General features: G+C 35.9%; 2 protein-coding genes across 2 annotated transcripts in view; one reads left to right on the top strand and one right to left on the bottom strand.

The window, feature by feature from the left end:
* Positions 1 to 20547, bottom strand: part of LOC121408625 (vascular endothelial growth factor receptor 2-like) — a 53387-nt gene that overhangs the window by 23961 nt on the left and 8879 nt on the right. The window contains exons 2-3 of the mRNA XM_041600161.1: positions 2861 to 3184; positions 1872 to 2144 (exon numbers count right to left, since the gene is read on the bottom strand). Of these exons, the coding sequence (XP_041456095.1) occupies positions 1872 to 2144; positions 2861 to 3184 (597 nt within the window). The remainder of the gene's footprint in view (positions 1 to 1871; positions 2145 to 2860; positions 3185 to 20547) is intronic.
* LOC121408636 lies at positions 7923 to 13751 on the top strand. The gene is made up of 2 exons (XM_041600170.1): positions 7923 to 8109; positions 9489 to 13751. The coding sequence occupies exon 2, from the start codon at positions 9566 to 9568 to the stop codon at positions 11945 to 11947; it is 2382 nt and encodes a 793-aa protein (XP_041456104.1). The 5' UTR covers positions 7923 to 8109; positions 9489 to 9565; the 3' UTR covers positions 11948 to 13751.

Below are 20547 nucleotides of genomic sequence, written 5' to 3' on the forward strand. Positions count from 1 at the left end.
CTACTACATACACACGATCAAATATTGTTGCTCTACACGAGTCGGTATAGGCCTACCCCATTGCACATCCAAAAAAGATGATATCAGTTTGTCAACGAAATGACCTGAAGTATCACACAAATGCAGGCAACAATGCTCATAAATATATAGAACATGTATTATTTGGAACTGAAGGGCCTACACAGAAAAGAAGGGTTTGCATTCGAATGTTTTTTTTTTTGGAGTAGGCATATACTTTCTAACCTGAAAAAATAGGGAAAGCTTACTTTTCAAACATATTCCAGGGAACATGTTTTATAAAGACTTACAAATATAGCAAATTTATCATTATAGAAACTACCATGGTAACCTTGCTTAGCAGTCAATCACAAACAAGAATTCCATGGTTGTTACAATAATGACAAAGTTAAAAGAGTTGTAATTCTTTATGAAAATGCTATTACTAAAGCATTTATTTTGCTTATATAGCTTGCCACTGCATTTTTTCTATGCTTTATCTTTTGCTTACACATTGAATTTATTTTGAATTTTGCTATTGCTCCTGTTTGTCGCATTGCAATGTATTTCATTGTCATATTACGATTATGTTTATATATTGTAAATTTATTTTGACTTTACAATAAATGCAGAGACTCCTGCAAAAATATAACTTAGTTATTGTTAAATTACAATAATAAGCAGACTTGATCTTGTTTTGGTTTTGGTCGTTTCATGTTAATAATGATTTCTTCAATAATATACAATATATAAATATATATAAGTCTCGACAAAAACATAACATCAAATTTTACTCAAATAAAAGAGAAAAGTGATTTTGTAATCAAATAAAATACTGAAGAGGAGATGAAATAAAATCTCTTGTTACATTTAACGGGCATCAATTGGATATGTGATGGTTTTATGGTGGAATCCTAACTAACCCCTAAAGTTGTACGGTTTCATGCATGGTACAAGAAGCAGGGAATGGTACAAACTATACACAGTGGTCAGGGCAATAGAAGGATCTCCGCTTAGGGGCTTAACTTGTATCTCCACCCATCTATAGAGACATCTATTGAAGTTCAGTCTGAGGATATGGAGTTTGACACAATCTTGACGTGACTCATAAATATCCCTCACTATCTCTCAAGTGTATATGAAAGCAGGGAGTGAAGGATGTAGGAGAAATCTTTGAGGAAAAGAACGTCTTTGACAAGATAAGCAGAGCGGAGATAAAAGGCTAGTTCACGGCCGTGCTCTTCATGAGTGTCATTTTTCATTAGCCATAGAAGAGAAACCATTTTTATGATAGGTAACCATAAGTGCAAACATCTTTAGTGTTTCTTATGAGGCAAGTTGGAAATGAAAAATGGAGCCACCAGACAGCAAGTTCATGATCGAAGATTCAACTTTGTAAGAGTCTTTTAAACGGGAAGAATTGGAGTATTATATTCAGGTACTAACCATGATTCATAAGGGCTAGCCTCAGATCATGCAGATCCCATTTCACCTCACAAGGAAGTATAATTTATTGATTTAAACTGTATACACTCAAAGAACGACCAGAAACAGAGAGGAATGATTCCATTTGTCTCCAACGGAAGAACTAAGAAAACAGGTGCATATGTTACAAATATTTACAGGTTGTGTTTAATCCTGAATCACTTGGATTGAATTGTTCCTAGTGAACTTTTCTGAAGAAGTTTTTTCCACATCAGTAATGCATTTATCATTTTCTTTTCCCTATATGGAAAAAAATGAATCAAACTGATAATTTCTACAGACACTGAACACTTATGCATACATTGACTTGTATTTTGTTGAAAAAATACTTCAAGATGGTAGGTAGCCTAAAATGGAAAATAATAAGATAATTAATTTTCACTCCTTACCTTGGAAGTTTAGATTGAAACACGATCTGTCAGTGTGTCCTTCATTGCTGGCCATACAACAAACATGTCCATCCAATTCATGATGGTTAGCCGAGATATGAAAACCCTTCCTGGGGTCGTATCTATGGTAACGGTGATCCGTAATATTCCTTCCGGTGTCGCGTTGCACCAATGTCACATTGAGGTTGGGGCTAGTTGTCCGACATGGCAACAGGAATGGTTGCCCACGGTAAATATTGTTTTGTGTCCATTCTGGTGGCACAAATAAGTGCTCTATTCGTCGATAAGGATCCATGTTTTTGGATTGACAAAAAAAAAACAGACGAAAACGTGGTTTACAAGAATCATTAAAGATAGGAACGGCACATATATTTCCAAGCAGAATTTATTCATATTATGCATGGACCTATATAATTTGTGTCCATTATTTTCTATTATTAATAAGCAAGTTAGTAACCATTCGAGAGATGTCATACAGGACACAACGCCTTAAAGATTGTGAATCGCATGATTAAATATATTAAACGGAAACTGATTGAATAGTCAAGTTTTGTTTCGAAGTTAGTATTACTTACTTGGTGCCTATCGATCATTCCAACATGCTTATAATTGTTATAATCACCAATATAACTAGGTAATGAATACCAGGAAATGGGAGAGTATTCATATACCTTACTGTAATCAGATGACGATATACCACATCTCATATCTACTTTAGATTCACACTGCATAATTAGTTAAAATATTAAATACTTAAAATCACGCTACCTTTGTCATCCAGCGTTGTTAACGATAAGAAATAATGATTATAAATCTACCATACATAATACAAATTCTGTGCTGGAAAAAATCAAATTATACCAACTAAGACCCCCATATTCTTCTATTATGTAGTTCGGGTCTTTCGACTGTGAGTGGGATAAGTGAGTTGTATAGGGGATGGGGGAAGTGGAAGGGACGAAAAGAAATGATTAGGGATTGCTACTTACCTGATGAGCTTATATAAACATAAACTTTTGCTGATGTTTCATTATTAATTTTGTTATCATATCTCTTGTATAAGCACCGATATCTTCCAGTGTCCATAACATCTGTACTTTGTATGGTGAGCACGCTAGTGTGTCTCTTAGGATTACATCCTGAACAATGATCTTGTTCTATTGATATTCTTGTTCTTTCTATTCCATATGGATATATCCAATCAAGTCTAAAGCCTCCTTGACATCTGAGTTGCAGTGTATTACTGTGAGCTATGATGAGTGTTGAACCTTCTATGTCCAGACGCGGTGGGCCAACTTTGTTCAGAGGTAAACCTGGAGCAGAAAATAAGACAATGACAAGTTATTTATCAGATAGATCAAATAAAATCAATAAGTGATATCTAGAAATAGGCTATAATACATCTATTGTCACTGTCGTTGCTTATTTCTGCTGTGACGCTAAGCAAATATAAATGTAATGACCATGCGGCTAATAGTATAGGGTTATGTACAATCAGTCTCAAAAACTTCTTCCACTGCATATCAGCATGAATTTAATAGGTCCATGATTTCAGCGACTTAAATAGTTCTTTGCCAATATACAATTTTATTAATAATAAATACTAATTTTAATCCATATATTCCTAATCAGATAATAAAAATTATTAATTGAAATAGAATGAATGATTTGAATTCATTATCCCTAGAAAATAAATTTTGCCTGTATTTGAACAATGTGAAAGTCTTCAACAGGGAAGTAATGCTTTACACTTTCACGTGTTCAAGAGTGACCCCTGGAAGGCACGATTGTTTGAAATATAAACATATCTACAGCAGATCGAGACTTGCTGGCTTACTACCGTAGTCCTATAGAGACACAAAACAGGGAAGATAGTTTGATACGGAGGAATGAACTGATGTACCATACAAGATCATGAAGATAGGATGTATACCAGGAAGTAATATTGCGTAATGGGGGGAGTGTTTACCCTGTAAATCTATACATAACGATGTTCCATGGCATAAAATGTAGGGGGAAAGTCACTATTACACTTTAAATTGAAGTACAAAACTATCCTACTCTCATTTTCAGAATGGATACAAAGGCCTACCATATATATAAATTAAATTTAGTATCGAAAAACATTATGCAGTTATGTAAATTTGTGTATACATTTTGGGCATGATGTATTTCATCGATGTTTATATGACATTACAAATGAACGAGACAGCAAAAGCACACGGGTAAATTGTAAGTACGTCCACTATAATTAATTATTTTTTTCAGTTATTGTTTCTATACAATAAATTTGTTGTTGTTTTTGTTTATAAATCACAGAGTGTTGACGTGTCAGACATTCAAAGACATCCATAATGATAGTAATACATTATTTTCACAATGGGAATGGTCATCATGATGGTCAAGGTAATAAGATGGTCAGTTCTGTGGTCATTAGGGTCAGTAATGTCAAAAACATGAACCCATTTGATTTATTGGAGGAAGTAATTTAGTTCTGACCTATAGGACATAACCATCCTGAAAACAGTCTTGTTTTTCATCAACAACATATATGGCAGATCATAAATCATGTGAAAACGGATTTGATAAATCATATGTTCAACCAAAAAATGGAACAAATATAGACGATAAATTACTTGCATTGAGCATGTTGAGTGTCTCTCTTGCTTAGAGGCAAAGTCCACAAACAATTACTGATTTGAAAAAAAAAATCTTCAAAATTAGATTTAAAATTTACACTCAAAAAATAAGCTCATTTTTATCTTCTTCATTCGAATGTTTTCATATTTCAATTTCAGTTCCAATTTTATTTTATTTCTTTATTCATTAGAATCAACTTGACGGTATGGTGAACTTCACTTTTCTAAAATGGATATTTCTTGGGGGATCGGAGGATAACTCTTCAATGGACAAAATTGATTCAATATTCCATCTATTCAACACTAGGTAAGTGGATCTAGTGTTTCTAGACGCATAATATTTTATGATTTGATAAATGCAACATAAACAGGGATATGGTTTGGCAGTTATGGTTAGGCCTACATGATAGAGTTCATGATTAAAATTCAATTAAGATTGATTTTTCTTCATGTTGTTTGGAGGGTTGAGTTTCATTTTTCTCGGATATGTTTGTTTTTTATCATCATTATTACATTGAAATGTACTTCTCCTGAAATACAACTGCGTGCATAACAGGTCGCTTGTCATCAGCAGGGCTCTTCGTGTCTAGATCTATGAAAGAAGATTTAAAGTTAAACACGAGAAGCCAACATAATTTTCCAGGTTGTGCCGATGATTTTCCCCAAACATGTAACCATATTCCTGCACTCCAGGAAGAAATAGGACACCTTAAAACTGGTCCTCGATAACTTGCTTCCTGGACCGCTCCTAATTTGGTCCAGCATGGGTTCAATCCTAGACCTCTATCTCATATCAGCAGTGTAATTGGATAGAGGATCTATACCAAGCAGCGAACTTATGTTGTAACATTAGTAGAGCTCCGTGATTCCATTCATAAAGATATATTGAGACACAATACAGTGACAGCTGCATTGTTTCGTTCGCTATTTTTGTTAACTGAAAACCTACATGTAAATCGACATTACCCCCCCCCCCCCACATGCCTATACTCTTCCTAACACCAACAGGGAGTTTAATTTAACATCATTATAGATCATTTTCAAGTTTTTTTATTTCGTTGTTCTATACTCTGTTCTGTTGCAGGCGTGCAGTAATAAACATAAAACAATGTCACTGTGAGTGCTGAATAGATTGTTCTATAAATTGCCGGTAACCAACGGATGCCCTTTTTCAAAGATCTTTAGCTTATCAAGTTTAATGATGATCTGTAATAGGACATTCTAGTGTTAATCATTATGGTTATTCATTCATTATACACTAAATGTTATTTATTTACTAATATTCATATTTCTTGACAGGATATGGTTATGACGACTGTTGTATATTATGTTCTTGACACGTCCTCGAAATATCGGCGGTTTCTAGTTTTTGCGTGAACAAGGGCGAATATAGCTTGCCCAATCACAAAAGAAATCCGAGCAAGATTTTTCATCACTACATATCTTCATGAAAAAAAAAATGTAAGTGAGCAACGGTGAAAGTATGTATTTTAGCATTGTACACACACTGAGATAATCAGCATTAATCGGGTAATATTGTACTGACATTATTCAGATTGTGAGGTACTTGGAAATTGATCGCAAAATGTTGCAGAAGAGTTCATTTCCAACAATCAAGTCTGACAGACCCTGCTTGCAGGCAGGTCTCAACACACAGGGTATTGGAATATAACCTAATATGATTATGAAAGGTTTCCCCTCGACTGGAAAACCACAACCAACTGCAAGAGAAACGCTTTCGGGGTAATAAGCTTCTAAATAGGTGGTGGGTGGGTGACAATTTACCCCCTGAAGTATGAAAATTGGCTGGTAATGGGAGAAAGAACGGGAATATATTTCGAAAGACCAGTCCCAGCCCATTACTGGATGGTGAGTGATACGAATTAGAAACAACCTGTTTCGAATTTACTTCTTCATCATCAATAACAAGAAGATCGGTGGACAAAATAGACGCTATGCAGAAACACAGCGGGCCTGTAAAGGCATGATACTTGATATCTGTACATCCAAACTACACGATGAAATTAAATCCGGGAGTCAGAATTGAGACGCAATTAGGACCCTATAGCAAAATCAACTATAAAAAATAGACATGTATTATACTGGAAAAACATACATAATTTTGTAATAACTTTTAATTCTATTTGATATAACCATCATTCTAGGGGTTTTAAATGTCCTATATAAATCTATTTATTGAACCCTGAACTATGGAATGGTAATAAAAGTAAAGTAGAATTCAGAGTGTAAGTATCAGAGTATCAGGGTAATTCTTTTAATAGGAATTATAAGAATTTAATAAAGGTCGGCATATTCATATTCATATCTAAATATACCATCATTCCAATCCCTCGAACTACACATGTTGAGAGGAACAGTAGGCTAACTGGTCATATTAAACAACATAAGGAAGTCGAGCATTACCATTAACTGAGACAAGAAAAAATAAAGAATTATAATTTATGTAGCCAAATAAACAGGTCCTATTTTGGAAAGGTGATAGGAAATTCACGTTGACACAAAGAGGTCGATAAAGAAGTGTGTGAGGAGAGACAGAGAGGAGGGAGATGGAGAGCGAGCGGGAGAGAGATATTTACATGTACTTGGACGTTGCATATGAAAAAAAACGAGAATGGATGGGGGGAGAGAGAAATGGAAATGACAATAAACAGAGAAAGGAATATGACCAGAAAGGTAGAGAGAGGAAGAAGGAAAGGCAAAAGACAGCTCCAGACAGAGAAAGATAAAAATGGGGATTGTCAGCCAAGGATATCCTAATGACTGACATACAGGAAGCTGAAAGGTTTAATGATCAACACCATCTTCCCCTTTGCTTTCTTCCAATCAAAGTCCACCATGATACATTTCATTAATATCTGCCTCCAGTCGCAGACACAACAACGAAACGGACTCCCAAAGTCCAAAACTCATTCGAATCATTCGAACTCTAGTCTATTTATTGTGACAGAAATCTCTAACAGGACAATTTGTCAGCTCGTTCATGTCGTTTGACACTCAAACATTTATACCTGACTGGGAATAATCAATTATGACTGAAATATTATTTTATCATTAAAACACGAGGAAAGTACCAACATAGGAAACATAAAAATGTAAATGCAATATCTAAATAAGCCCTACTTGGCTTTCCATCGACCATGACCCGAGTTTAACCGGACTTCATATCTCTCATCAGTCAAGTGACTGAAAATTAATCAACTACCTCAGAAAATATATGCACGTCTGTAAAACCCAATCACAAAAATAAACACGCACACACACACTACTTTCTCCTTCTGCTAGCGTCTGGTGTATTGTCGTACCGTTTAAAGAAAATCACTCGAGCATACAGGCTACACGAAACTTATGTATTGACTATTAATAAGGCCTAATAAATAGTTCAGTGCATCGGAGCTATTATACCCCAATCAGCAAATAGCAAATCACTCACTCTCAACACAATATACGTGTAGCCCATGCACTGTGCTACATGTACGACAGCTGCTGTATGTTTCTGTTTTGAATGGTGTATTTTGGGGCTAGAATGTTTGCTTTTGGAGACAGTCATGTTGTATAGCTTTAATATATCCTGCCAGGATGTAAGTACAAGCTTTATTTTGAAAATAATCTGAAAATTATCTATAAAAATGAGGAAAATGCGCATATGTGTTTTAGTATTCGGGTCGTATCGCATTGGCTTCCAATGCTGCCATGGCGACATTGTATTGATAGTCTTGTAAGCAAACTGCTTGTTGGCCCATTCACATCTAGATGATTCCTTACCGTAGAAAAATCGTTTTTATTTTGAGGTATAGTTGAATTCTTGCTTGTGCTCATAAACTAGCATACTTGCTGATAGGTAAAATGTAGTTTGAGTGAGTTTTTTATGCCCGAATGTTGGACTTGGGTTAAAATGATCAGAATTAAGACTAACTATTTTTGACGACGGCAAATGCGGACGCCATGAATGGCGCGCTTGCTAATTTTTGTGTTGCGAAAACGTGGTGCAAAAACTACTTTATGCAAAAATTGGGCAAAATGATTATCGTATTACAGGCTATCAATTCATGTATTCTAATTCTAATCCCTTTGACCACAAAAGGTGTTTTATAATAATGATTTAAAATTTTATTTCAACTGATGTCATACACATGTACATAAAGAAGATGAAGTCGAAGACAATGAATTTAGATCGAGATTACAGTGCTTATACAATCATTATTTTAAACAATTTGATTATTAAAATTTATGAAGTAAAAAACACATTCAATTAGAGAGAGGGGATTCTATTGCCGAGCCAGGAACCTGACAATTTATGAAAACCCACTATGGTTCGATTCCCGGTAAGGTATGGAAGTGGATATGTTGGGAAGAACGAACGAGCTTCTTACTGAATATGTTATTGAAATCGATTTAAAGTAAAGAAGTGATGATTTTTTTTCAAAATTTGCTTATTTTTTCAAAAAATTAAAATATGCAGAAAAAAGGCGCTCTTGATGTTAAACAGTCACTGTCTTTGAAATATCAAGTATTTCCATTATGAGATAATCATGTCAAAATTAACTTCGTGCCTCATGGGACATAATTATTATTAATAAATGAAGGGAGTTTTATCGCGAACACTATTTAGAATAGGAACATTTAATATTCAAATAGTATACAAAATAAATAGTGTGTAACATCATTGGCTTCATCGTTTCATGTGCCATATCCGATGTTAATGAAACGCTGAATGTTATGCTTGTTTTGGGGTTCCCTTTTATTCAAATCAAATTGTAGTTTGGGTTAACTCGACCTTTCTTTGAGCAAGAAAATTATCCCAAATGCTCTTCAAATAATATTACAATGAAATAGAAATTCTATGGGCATTAGTCGTATTAACGAGTGCACGAAGTTGTCTTTCTTTTTATTCATGTACATTCGATTAGATATTTATTTTGAAGTTATATTTATGGTTGGTTTCATTTGTTTTTTTCAGATTGAATAGGAAGACTACAGCGTCAACGATCCAATCAAATTCAGGATTTAGGATCATATCAACGATTCATTGTCAAGATGGGCAATAAAGTCAGCCCAGGCTATGACCCGAATATCGGAAAAGATTTGGAGAAAATTTTACGTGAGGAATATTTGTTTTCAGGATCATTGAGTAAGATCAAATTTAAAGTGTCGACGAACGAATCATTTCGTCAGCTGATAAAAGCTTTAGAGAGCCATGCACACAGTGAAGCCCATAGAAAAGCCAAGAGCAAAGCCAAGGGTCAAGACCAGAGCCATGTCCAGAGCCAGGTCAAGAGCGAAGTCAAGAACGAAGTGAAGAACGAAGTCAAAAGCGAAGCCAAGAGCAAGGAAGTCTCGTCCCAAAATCAAAAAGCGGAGACCAAAGAATCCGATGATGATGATGATGTTGATGAAACTCCAAAAGTTGGAGATAGAGCACTGGTGCATTGGTACGGTAACGGCTGGTTCACTGCTACTATTGAGAGCTGGGTACCTGCTACCCTAAGCTACATGATTCGTTGGACCGACGGAAATTGGGCACCAGAAGCAGCAAAATATGATAACTTGTGTGTTGATAAGGTACCAAGTACATCTTCTGTTGGAGTCGGGACAAAGGTTCTCTTTAAGCAAGGCCTCTATTACTGTGGTAAGAATGACGATGGCAGCATCTGTGACCCCAGTGGAAGGACCCTGTCAAATGCTAAAAAGGCGGAGCTAGCAGCACTGAACCAGATATCTGATCGATGGCACATGGGCAAAATAACAAGCATCACTAAGAATGAAAAAGGTATACCCAGATACCATGGGAAACATGTAGATCGAAGTGATAGACAAGCTTCCATGACCAACTATGTCGGATATACTGCAACTTTCAACGATCTCAGGATAGACCAACTGCGGGTAATTCCGAACGTTTTCAACGTTGTAGATTCTGATAAAACAAAGAGTAACAGTAAGAATACATCATGTGAAGTGTTTGTATCCAAAGTTGCTAAAGATACCGAGATTGTTCGACGGATAACAAAGAAATTTGCTGACAAGTATGCTGTAGGAGAATCAAGTCATGGCCAATCAGCAAATGAAGTTCAGTCAGTTGTGCAACTCATCAAGAATTGTTCGGTCTATCTAGTTTGCCTGAGTGACAACTTCATCGATGACAGTCAAGCCATGTCCGAGCTTTTGTTCGCTAAGAAGACATTGCGAAAAACAGTTATCCCTGTCGTTCTTGGTAGCAGTCATAACTGGCTTCAGACGACCGCTGGCATGCTTCTTGCGGGACAACTTTACATACAATTTGCGAGTTCTGATGTGTGGCAAGAGAAAGCTGAAGAACTTGAAGCCAACTTGGAGAAGCTAGTCATCTCCAATGGTAATGCTTCATCAAAAAAGAAATCGTCAAATGGAGGAATTCCTCCCCGCGTGTTCCTGTCTTACTGCTGGACCAACTCAAAGTCTTGCTTCGATGCTGGACAAGTCAAAAGTTTGACTGGCCACCAATTTTCTGATCCTCGGAAAATAAAGGAAGACATTGAAGAGGTGATAGGCGAAAAGATATGGCTTGACGTTGAACAGCTGAACAGTGTTGATGATTCCGGTATGTTTGGACAAATCACAGAAGGGCTGATAAAGAGTGCAGTGGTGATCATGTGTGTTTCAAAGGAGTATACGGACAGTCAGAACTGTACGATGGAAGCAAACTTTGCTCTCCGATCTCTTAAGAAGAAAGCCGTCGTGTTAGAGGTGGGTTCAGGAAAGAAGGAGGATAGAAGTGCATGGAAGGCCAGCAGTGTTGGAGCGACCCTGATCAAAGATCATCAACCATTCGTTATGACTATAGATACCACGAACTCTACCGATAGCTACAACTACAACATTAAGATGATCGGCCAGCATTTGAAGGAAACGGTACTCACTGAACCACCGAATGCGCCATCAGTACTCAATGAAACGTATGACGGAAGCGATAGTACCTTGAGAGCTTCAATCCCGATGGTTGGAGATGCCGTGATTGCACATTACTCGGCATGGCAGTTTTATCCAGCCGTGGTCGCACAATTCGACAAGTCTAGTTTGAAGTATACAGTTGACTGGGATGATCCAGACCCAAGTTGCAGGGTTCAGCCCTACGATCTTGTTGCCATGAACATCACTCCGACAGAAGATCTGATTGGTGTCGGTACCAGGGTGTTGTTCAAGCAAGGTAGATACCAGTTTGGAGGTTCCACCGGTGATATCTGGAATCTTGGCGAGATAACCAGAATATACATTGAAGGTGGTCAAAAGTTCTACGACGGGAAGCATGCTAAGACGGCCCAAGATGGTTTAGCTGTTGCTGGTTGGTCGGGGTTCAGTCCCACATTTGAACGGTCAAAATGTGAAGAATTGAGACTGTTCCCTAACGCAATCGAAATGCTACAAGCTTACAAGAATCTCTGAAGGATCCGGTAGTCACTCAGGACAAGAAATCTTACCTTAAACTGAATGTAGATATTGATGTAAAGCTATCACCTTGATTGTATTATGATGAATGCGAATGTCAAAAATTCATTATTATGGAAATTTCGTATTTAAAAAAAGTTTTTAAAAATGCAGATATCTATATTTATAATCATGACTCTAACTTTTAAGTGTAAATTTTGTAAAAGTCGTGTCATCATTGTAAATATGTAAATTTAGTGCAAATTCACGTATACCTGTGTCAATTAACAGTTCAATTTTCAGTGTGTGATTATTATTTTAATGATTTTTATTTACTCGAAATCTTTGTAATATTGTTGATTACCGGCAGAATGATACTTTCTTGATTTAACCAAACGATTGATTTCAATCAAAACAGTGTGTGCAAACTTCCAAATGCATTTGAAATTATGAATGAAAAATAATGTTTTTAATATGACAAATAAACAACGCCTTACAACTTCTGTATACAAGAGGTCAATGCAGGTTTAGTCTAAGTCTACGGAATTGCTCTATGGGAAGATGAAATCTGAGTTGAGGCACTACACTGACAAATGTTATCAAGTTCATGTTTTGGTTGTTCATTTTCAAATTGTTAATATATATTGTAAATATCGCGATATATTTATGATTAAAGGAAAAGGCATGAATAAAAAAAAGTTTGAACTTTTGATAAGGTTCAAATATATTGTAATATCAATGTACTAAGCTCACTACATGGACCGAACATACTTGGAAATTATACCCTTTATACTGATACCCCTTATCATGCTGATATACACTGTAAGTAAATAGGATATGTAATCATTTCAAGTAGCCCCACGCGTGGAAATTACGAGCTGGTAGCTATCTCCTAAACCTTGGCCGAATACCAACCGCTCCAGCCAAAAAGGAAGTACCACATTTCCCCCAGCCTGGCAAAAAGTCCAACATTTTTTAATATTTCAGACCTTCAAAAAGTGAGTTTGCGTGGGTGTTCACGTCTGCGTCTGAATTAACACGACAGTGCTCTTGACTTTGTAATGTTGATGTATAGATTTGAACATCATGGTGAGGTGGTTTTAACATTATGAGCTTGAACTCTTTGATGAAGATCTGATTGTTTATCCGTGATGATTTTCCTGAGGACAATGGTAACATCAAAAGAAATATAGAATTAATGAGAAATTATATATTCCATGATTTTTCCTTGGTCATTCATTACCTCACAGTATTCTGCACTTCTCCATTTTCTTAAAGTATTCCAAAATATATTTACCTTGAATTATTATAGTAAGATATGATTTGCTTTTATAATTATCGTTGACCTAACTTATAGGATAATCAATGAATAAAAACGTCATTACGTTTACATGTTTTACAAGCAAATTATTGATTTTAACAGATATTTTATTGCAATATACGTTTTTATTTCAATTTGTATAGTATTGTCATATGTGGTTTTATTTCGTTGTATTCACTGCATTCTGGACAGATTATGTTTTCATACGGTGTAAAAAATAGTGCTAAACTGATCGAAATATGCTACAAGAACGAAGGGAGAAATAGTAAAGTCCATGTAAGTATACACATCAGTGACGTTAGAGCCCAATATCATTTTTTAAAAATGCATTCAGGCTTGGCCTACTACTGTAATGATAAAAAGCAACATGAATTAGGAGTCATGTGAAATGTACTCTTAATCACAGGCCTAGCATCTTACAGATTACAATCCTGCGCCTGTTCTTCGTGTAAACATTAAGTCGATTCAGGCAGACACACATTAAATTTCATTGCAACTGTACTTTTGTTTCCTCTGTCTCTGAATTTGAGTTCTACTACATAAGTTAAGAACACACGAAACAACAACAATCAGAAGAGAGGTAATGCCCCCCCCCCCTTCCTGAATGTTTTAACTTTGTACAGTAACCGACGTCCGAGGGTTGGTCCCCACTATTGTGATCATAATACATATCGCCCCGCTTGTTTACGAAAATGGTAAATCTGACATTCAAATACCACGGTATCAATGTTATGTACCTCAGCAGCCAATCAGAATCAAGGTTTATATAACTATGATTAGTATCCTAACGGTAAAATGTCCGTACAAGCAAATTTTCATATGAATTGGGTCCCGTATTTTTACCAATCTTTGTGTATATATATCCCGGGTGATATTACATACTACTATTTTGAAGCATGAGGCGGGATTGGAAGTTTATTGGAATAGTATGCCATAGGAAGGAAGTAAGTGATTGAAATCCTATCATCTTACCATACTCTCAATGGAATGGTGAAGGTTCGGAAAGATAACGCCATGTGGTCTGACTTTGATATGTCTTTCAAGAAACCAAGAGTGTAAAATATTAATTAATTAGTGATTGCTTGAGAGCGTGAACGAGTGGGTGGACGAATTCATGGATGAATGGGTGGTTGATGATGGATAGAAATATGAGATTGATGATGTCGGTGATAGTGGTGATGGCGATGATGGCGGTATAGTCGTGGTGGTGATGGTGTTTATGATGGTGGTGGTAATGTTAATCGATATGGTGATGAAGATAATGACGATGGTAGTGGTGGTGGCGTTTATGATGATGAAGAAGAAGATGATAATAGTGGTGGTGGTGGCATGGTGATGATGGTGATGGTGATGATGATGATGATGATGATGAGAATGACAGTGTTGATGATGGTGATGATAGTAACCAGTGATGACGGCGAAGATAAGAAAAAAAAATAAACTTAAGGTGGCAGCGGTGGGATACATGACTCTAATATCAAAATAACAAAATTACTATTTATTCAATTTCTGTCATTCAGTCATATGGCTGTGGAAAATAGTTTTAAACAAATATTTACAAATACGATATGAAGTGCCACATAAAACAGACAATCTTACGGGCCAATAGGCAAGTTTTAATTGAGATATTCAGATCTATATCCAACCAGAGATCCAAAACAAGACTCAATCTCTGCAAAAATCAATAACTGTAAAAAGAAATGGAGAATAAAAATTGATCAAATCAATTAAACATACAATTTTATTCCATATTATCTTTATTTATCTCTTCCCCTCTCGCTCGCTCTTTGTCTCACTCTGAAAATATTGCTGCCTTCTTTATAGGCCTTCGGATGGTGATGAAGCCCACACAATTCCATCACATCCATGATTGTGCCTCGATCGCCTGAATCTCTTACTAAAGTGATCAGCAATGGATTGGAGACAGAGAAAGCCCCAAATTTTTAAGTAGCTGTTAATTGAGAAATCCATGCAGGTTACTGACAAATGAGCAATCTGTAAATACTATTCACACCAACTTTGACTGGGTCATTATCACCACGGTAACCATGGTAATGGTAGGTTGCTTGTCGTTCACACCTACTTGGTGTCACCATGGTCACGTATTTAATAAAAATGAGGTGATCAGTAAAATACAAATGATTAGAATTCACTTTGGAGTATAGTTATCAATTATTCTGCATCGTTTTGATAACAGAAGTTACCGCTGATATGATTTTACCTAATTATACACACTTGCAACAGAGTAATGACCTTTTCAGTTACAAACCCGTGAATCACGAGGAACGGATTCATTTTTTTAAAGATGTCTTTCATCAGACGGGGCTTCTGCAGTTCTACTATCGAACTGAAAAAATATAAAGCAGTGTGCATTGGTAAAGGGGATGGAGAGATGAAGTGATTAGAGGGTGAAAAGAGAGAGTGGAAATATTAAAGCGAGAGAGAGTGAAAGAAAGAAAGAAAGAAAGGGAGAGAGAGGGGGGGGGGGATAGACGGGAAGAAAAAGAATATTCTGCATGTATCTGAGTCTAGTTCTGATATATTGTCATGACAAGGTGCTCAAAAGTCTTCGATTGTCATAATTTTTGATGGGCATTACTGTCAAACATAAGTTTCGAATTTCAGGATACTTTTGACAAGTGTGTTTACATCCAGTAGCCCCACATCCGAAAAAACCCACAATTTGGATTCCTGCCATTAGTTTTATCATGGACATACAGGTTTTAGATCAGTAGATCATCCATAGTTTTATCAGGAATTTGTAACTAACAATTCCCTTACACACGTAAAAAAAAATCTTTTTTATTCTTCCAAAACTCTTACAAGTGTTTAAAAATCAATCTCATACTGAAAGGATTATGTATAGGGCCTACACATCTCTACAAAAAGTCTGCGTTGTGTGTACTGGTGTATGTAGTCTTACAATATTCTTGTGTAAGCATGGATGTTGTAGAAAACAGAATCTATCAAAGACATTTTATACAGAATATTGTATAAACTCATATCTAACCTGTATCTATTGGCAGTAAATAGCCCTAGATTATATATTTGAATATACCCCCCCCCCCCCGATACAATATAAGGTACAACTTCCATATTATTTCCCAAAGTAGGATCGAAACTCATCAAACTATTGTTCGTTTCGTGAAATAAATATTTAATGTATTTGTAGGTGTGTAATTCTGAACTACAATTTTCTTGCAGTTAACAAACAGGAATCAAAAGCATTTAAAGAGATTGCTATCGAACTCTCCTTGGAGTTAAAGCGCCAATTATTAGGTCTAAATCCTTATCACAGATGCACACATGGTTGGTAGCAACCAACATCTGGTAGTCTAAATTCAGGCATTCTCATCAATTATCCAGTTAAATATATACCATTGAGAAGAGTCTGGTGAGATCATTGAGTTTATCACATTATCTCATATAGACTTCATCCTTACTGCTTCACATCACTGCTCCTATGCCGTGATAGCCTTGTTATTACTGTGTAGGTAAGCATGCATACATTAATGTTAGTTGGTCGAATCAATCTGTTTTCTGTTAATGCTTGAATTAATTTACTTTCTTTTTTTAATTACCTATTGATTAATTATCTATTGATCTATGCTTTTCAAATTGTCAGTTTTTGGATCTGTACAGAGTAGTATCATTTACAGATTAAGAAAGACAACATCTCGTGGCGGCACTAGGCATTATGAAAAGATATTTTGGTGCAAAATAATCTTCTTTTTCACACAGTATATTACAATATATGGCAAAATGTCCTCATTACTACGAAACTAATTTTCGATATGTCTAGAGAATGTGAAATTGCCAAAACATTCGATTGTAAACACTAAACTCTGAAGCTTGAGCATGTATTTAAACATGGGTATCAAGAAGACCAAAGAGTTATCAACCTGTCCCATTTCAAGAAGGCGACAGGTGCATAAAACATGTACATCAACTAACACAACCAATCCCGCAAACCAAAACGTATTTTCGAAACTATTTGTGATCTCATAATACTAAAAACATAAACATTTACATTCACGATCATTTAAAATGGGCCCTCATAATTCGGAAACTATTTTTTTCTAAATCATAATTTCCCCCAAAGACACCCCCCTCCCCTCTTAATCAGATGAAGTCAGGTGCACCAACCAAGGGCAGAGGCCTCTTTTTAAAATAGCTCAGTCAGGGTAGGTGATCAATGACCTTCAGTGAGGAGGAAATATCCTTCTAAAGTTTGTCGACTTGACTTGGCTTTGGCCCTGCTACATGGAAGCTAGACTGTACTGAATTTGTCATTGACACAAATTACGAGAACAGATGGAGAAAACGTTAAACATGGCGTGAGGGTGAATTTGTCTGTAAACTTGTAGTGTATATCGTATGTGTAGGACATCATCGTTTCAAGTCAAGTTGAAAGTGAGATAACCAACATTGTATAGGCCTATAACCACGATGCGAAAAATTAAAGGGAACAAATTCGTGAAAACTATGAAATTGCACCCTACTTTTTTCAGTTCTCGATTCATTTCTTTTTCGAAAAAAAAATGTTTCTCGGTCTCAGGAATCTCCTCTTCTGTTTCCACTTATTTTTTTTTCAAATATTCTTTACCTGTTATGCATTTCATTCTGTACAATTTTTTACCATTACTTTGTAAGCCTACATATAGATGTCTCGCTATTCAAAAAAATTTCAAACATTTCCACGTACCACTCTCACTACACCGTCATTGAAGGATAGGCTTAGTTTGTTTCCTTTTCAATTATTCCCCATATAAATTTTGATAGATTTTGCCCCTTTTTATAAACTTGAATGGTATCAAACCATCGCTATGTCGGTACCCCCTCTCTGCACATTGAAGTGAAGTAATTCTGTAGGAAAATGTCCTGTTGTTAAGCGTATCCTCTGCCCTATAATTCATAACACATGTCTTATCTTTGACTACAGACTTTATCATCCGCCGTTGACCTCTACGACGCCCCTACAAACACAATTTGAGTTTCAAAATATAGGCCTACCCCGAAACCGCAGGATTCTGTTACTTTCATTCTTGTTCGATAAACAACTTTTCTTCATATTCTGCGAATTATTTATTTACATCCATTATCGCTTTTATAGATTTTCCTTTGTACTGTTTATTCCCATATTTCCTAATTCTTTGAATATTTGTAATTGAGTTGATTTCCACATTTTAATAACAAAACAAAAGTATAAAGCAAACACTTACTACAGCCATGGACCCTTCCATGCTACAGCTTTCTTCATTATTGTTTACACCTGTGGGGGGGGTTTCCAGGGGGGGTGCACACCCGTATATGCATGGTATCTGTCCAGGGGTACTATGGGGTCGGGGCTTTGGGTCGGGAGAGGGGGTTGATGTTCTAGAATTGAAAACCGGGAAAGGGACAAAAGAAAGAAATAAACAATATCAATTAGAAAAACTCGTGTCGTGTAACCCTATCATATACCCTTTAAAAAACCGCACATTTAATTAAAAGAAATATCGTGGCGTCGTCCATACGTGGCATTCGTTCGTTCTTTTCAAACTTCTTTTGGTAGTTTTTTATTCAATTTGTATCCCCCTATCACATCTAAAATGAATACCGTTGCACTATGCATGTACACCTGTTTCAAGCTACATTATACCATGGACCTACCAGCAATGCTGGTAGGTCCATGATTATACTGTGGATAAATTAGCCATGGTGGCAGGATGTGAATATTAATTAATGGTAATCCTTAGTGCGTGAATAATATCAAGGAGCACAAGAATCATGAGTCATCAAATAAACCTTGACCTAATCAATATCATGATGATATAGGTCTACATAGATCATAAACAATACCAAATCCTTCACAAATTGAAATTACTATTACGGCTATGACCATGGCAATACCAAAGAATATAAGGGGGTATCTAGGGGCTATGAGGCCAAGGCCCGAAGACCTCCCCACACCATGGATTAGACCACAAGACACAATGTGCATTCTTGTCAAGTATCATCTGTTTCCAAATGATCTTGACCCTTGGTCAAGTATGAATAGTAAAGAAAAAAAACATGGTTTGACCAATAGATGTAGGCCTAATACTAAAATGATTTCGTCAATACAAAGGAATTCGTTAATATGTTCAACAAATATCCAGTTGGACAGTTGTTATAACTGTATCGTCAAGCAAATGTATCACAACAATGATAGTAAGACTGTATAAGCATTTTGATTATTCACAACCAAAAGAAAACATTTCGCAAAAGATCCTTAATCATTGCCAAAGAATTTTAAAATTATAAACATTACACATTTCATGTATTTGTATAATGCTATACCCATGCAGGTTTTAATGAATAAAGATAGAAGCTCTCTCCTACGGTATTTTAATGGCCTATTAACCATGATAACACCCTATAATCTTTCCAATATGACATTCCAAAAATGATGGGCGACTCTTCCATTCATAATCTTTGTCAGATCAGGGCCAAGTCAAATATTAAAGGTAAGGATAATATATGTGATAGTCTGTAAACGAAGTACAATATGAGGAACGTCAAGCAGCAATGTATGGCAGATAGATACTTGAAAGTTTCTGTCATATCCCAAATTCACAATATCTTAAATGCAATGCTAAAAGGTTTCCACCTCCTTCTATTCCACCACCTCCTTCCTTCATTCACGTTTAATTAATAATATGAAAATTCATGAAACATGATATCCTTCTTTCCTACTATACATGTATTACGATAGCCTTGAAAATTTATCCAGTTTCATTAACGCCGATATGTATTATACATAACAAAAGATGAAGAAGATTTAAAATCATTCTAAATCTGGTAAAATAACAATCTTACTCTCAGATGAAATGTCATCCACAGTATTTTTCATTGGCAGAATTATATACACTTAACACATACATGTAGGCGTCATTGCGTCGAAGACTAATGGGTTTATTTTTCTCACTTTTTGACCCAACAGTAGCATAAGTTCAGACGAATCCATTACAAAAACCATCAAAACCTGAATTCCAACACATCAACTTTGTCCATGCCAAAATAATGAATTTCTCTGATATCTGTCTGTGAAAGTAAATACACATTTGCTTTCATAAATAGAGCATTATGACATCAATGAACAAAACTGTTTAAACTGATCGAAGAATATTGTAAAGAATTGTCAATTGTATTCTAGGAATCTGTCGTGAGATTCTTAATAACAAAGAAATCTTTCTTTCAAGTGCTTTCAGATTTCATTACTACCAAAGCAGCTAAAGATTCACGGTCACTCCAAGTCAAGCAGAATAATAGCATA

Source organism: Lytechinus variegatus, chromosome 1 (assembly GCF_018143015.1).
Source record: "Lytechinus variegatus isolate NC3 chromosome 1, Lvar_3.0, whole genome shotgun sequence".
Taxonomy (NCBI): domain Eukaryota; kingdom Metazoa; phylum Echinodermata; class Echinoidea; order Temnopleuroida; family Toxopneustidae; genus Lytechinus; species Lytechinus variegatus.

Excerpts from the sequence above, each read along its gene's own strand:
- LOC121408636 (XM_041600170.1), top strand. The coding sequence starts at position 9,566 with ATGGGCAATAAAGTCAGCCCAGGCTATGACCCGAATATCGGAAAAGAT.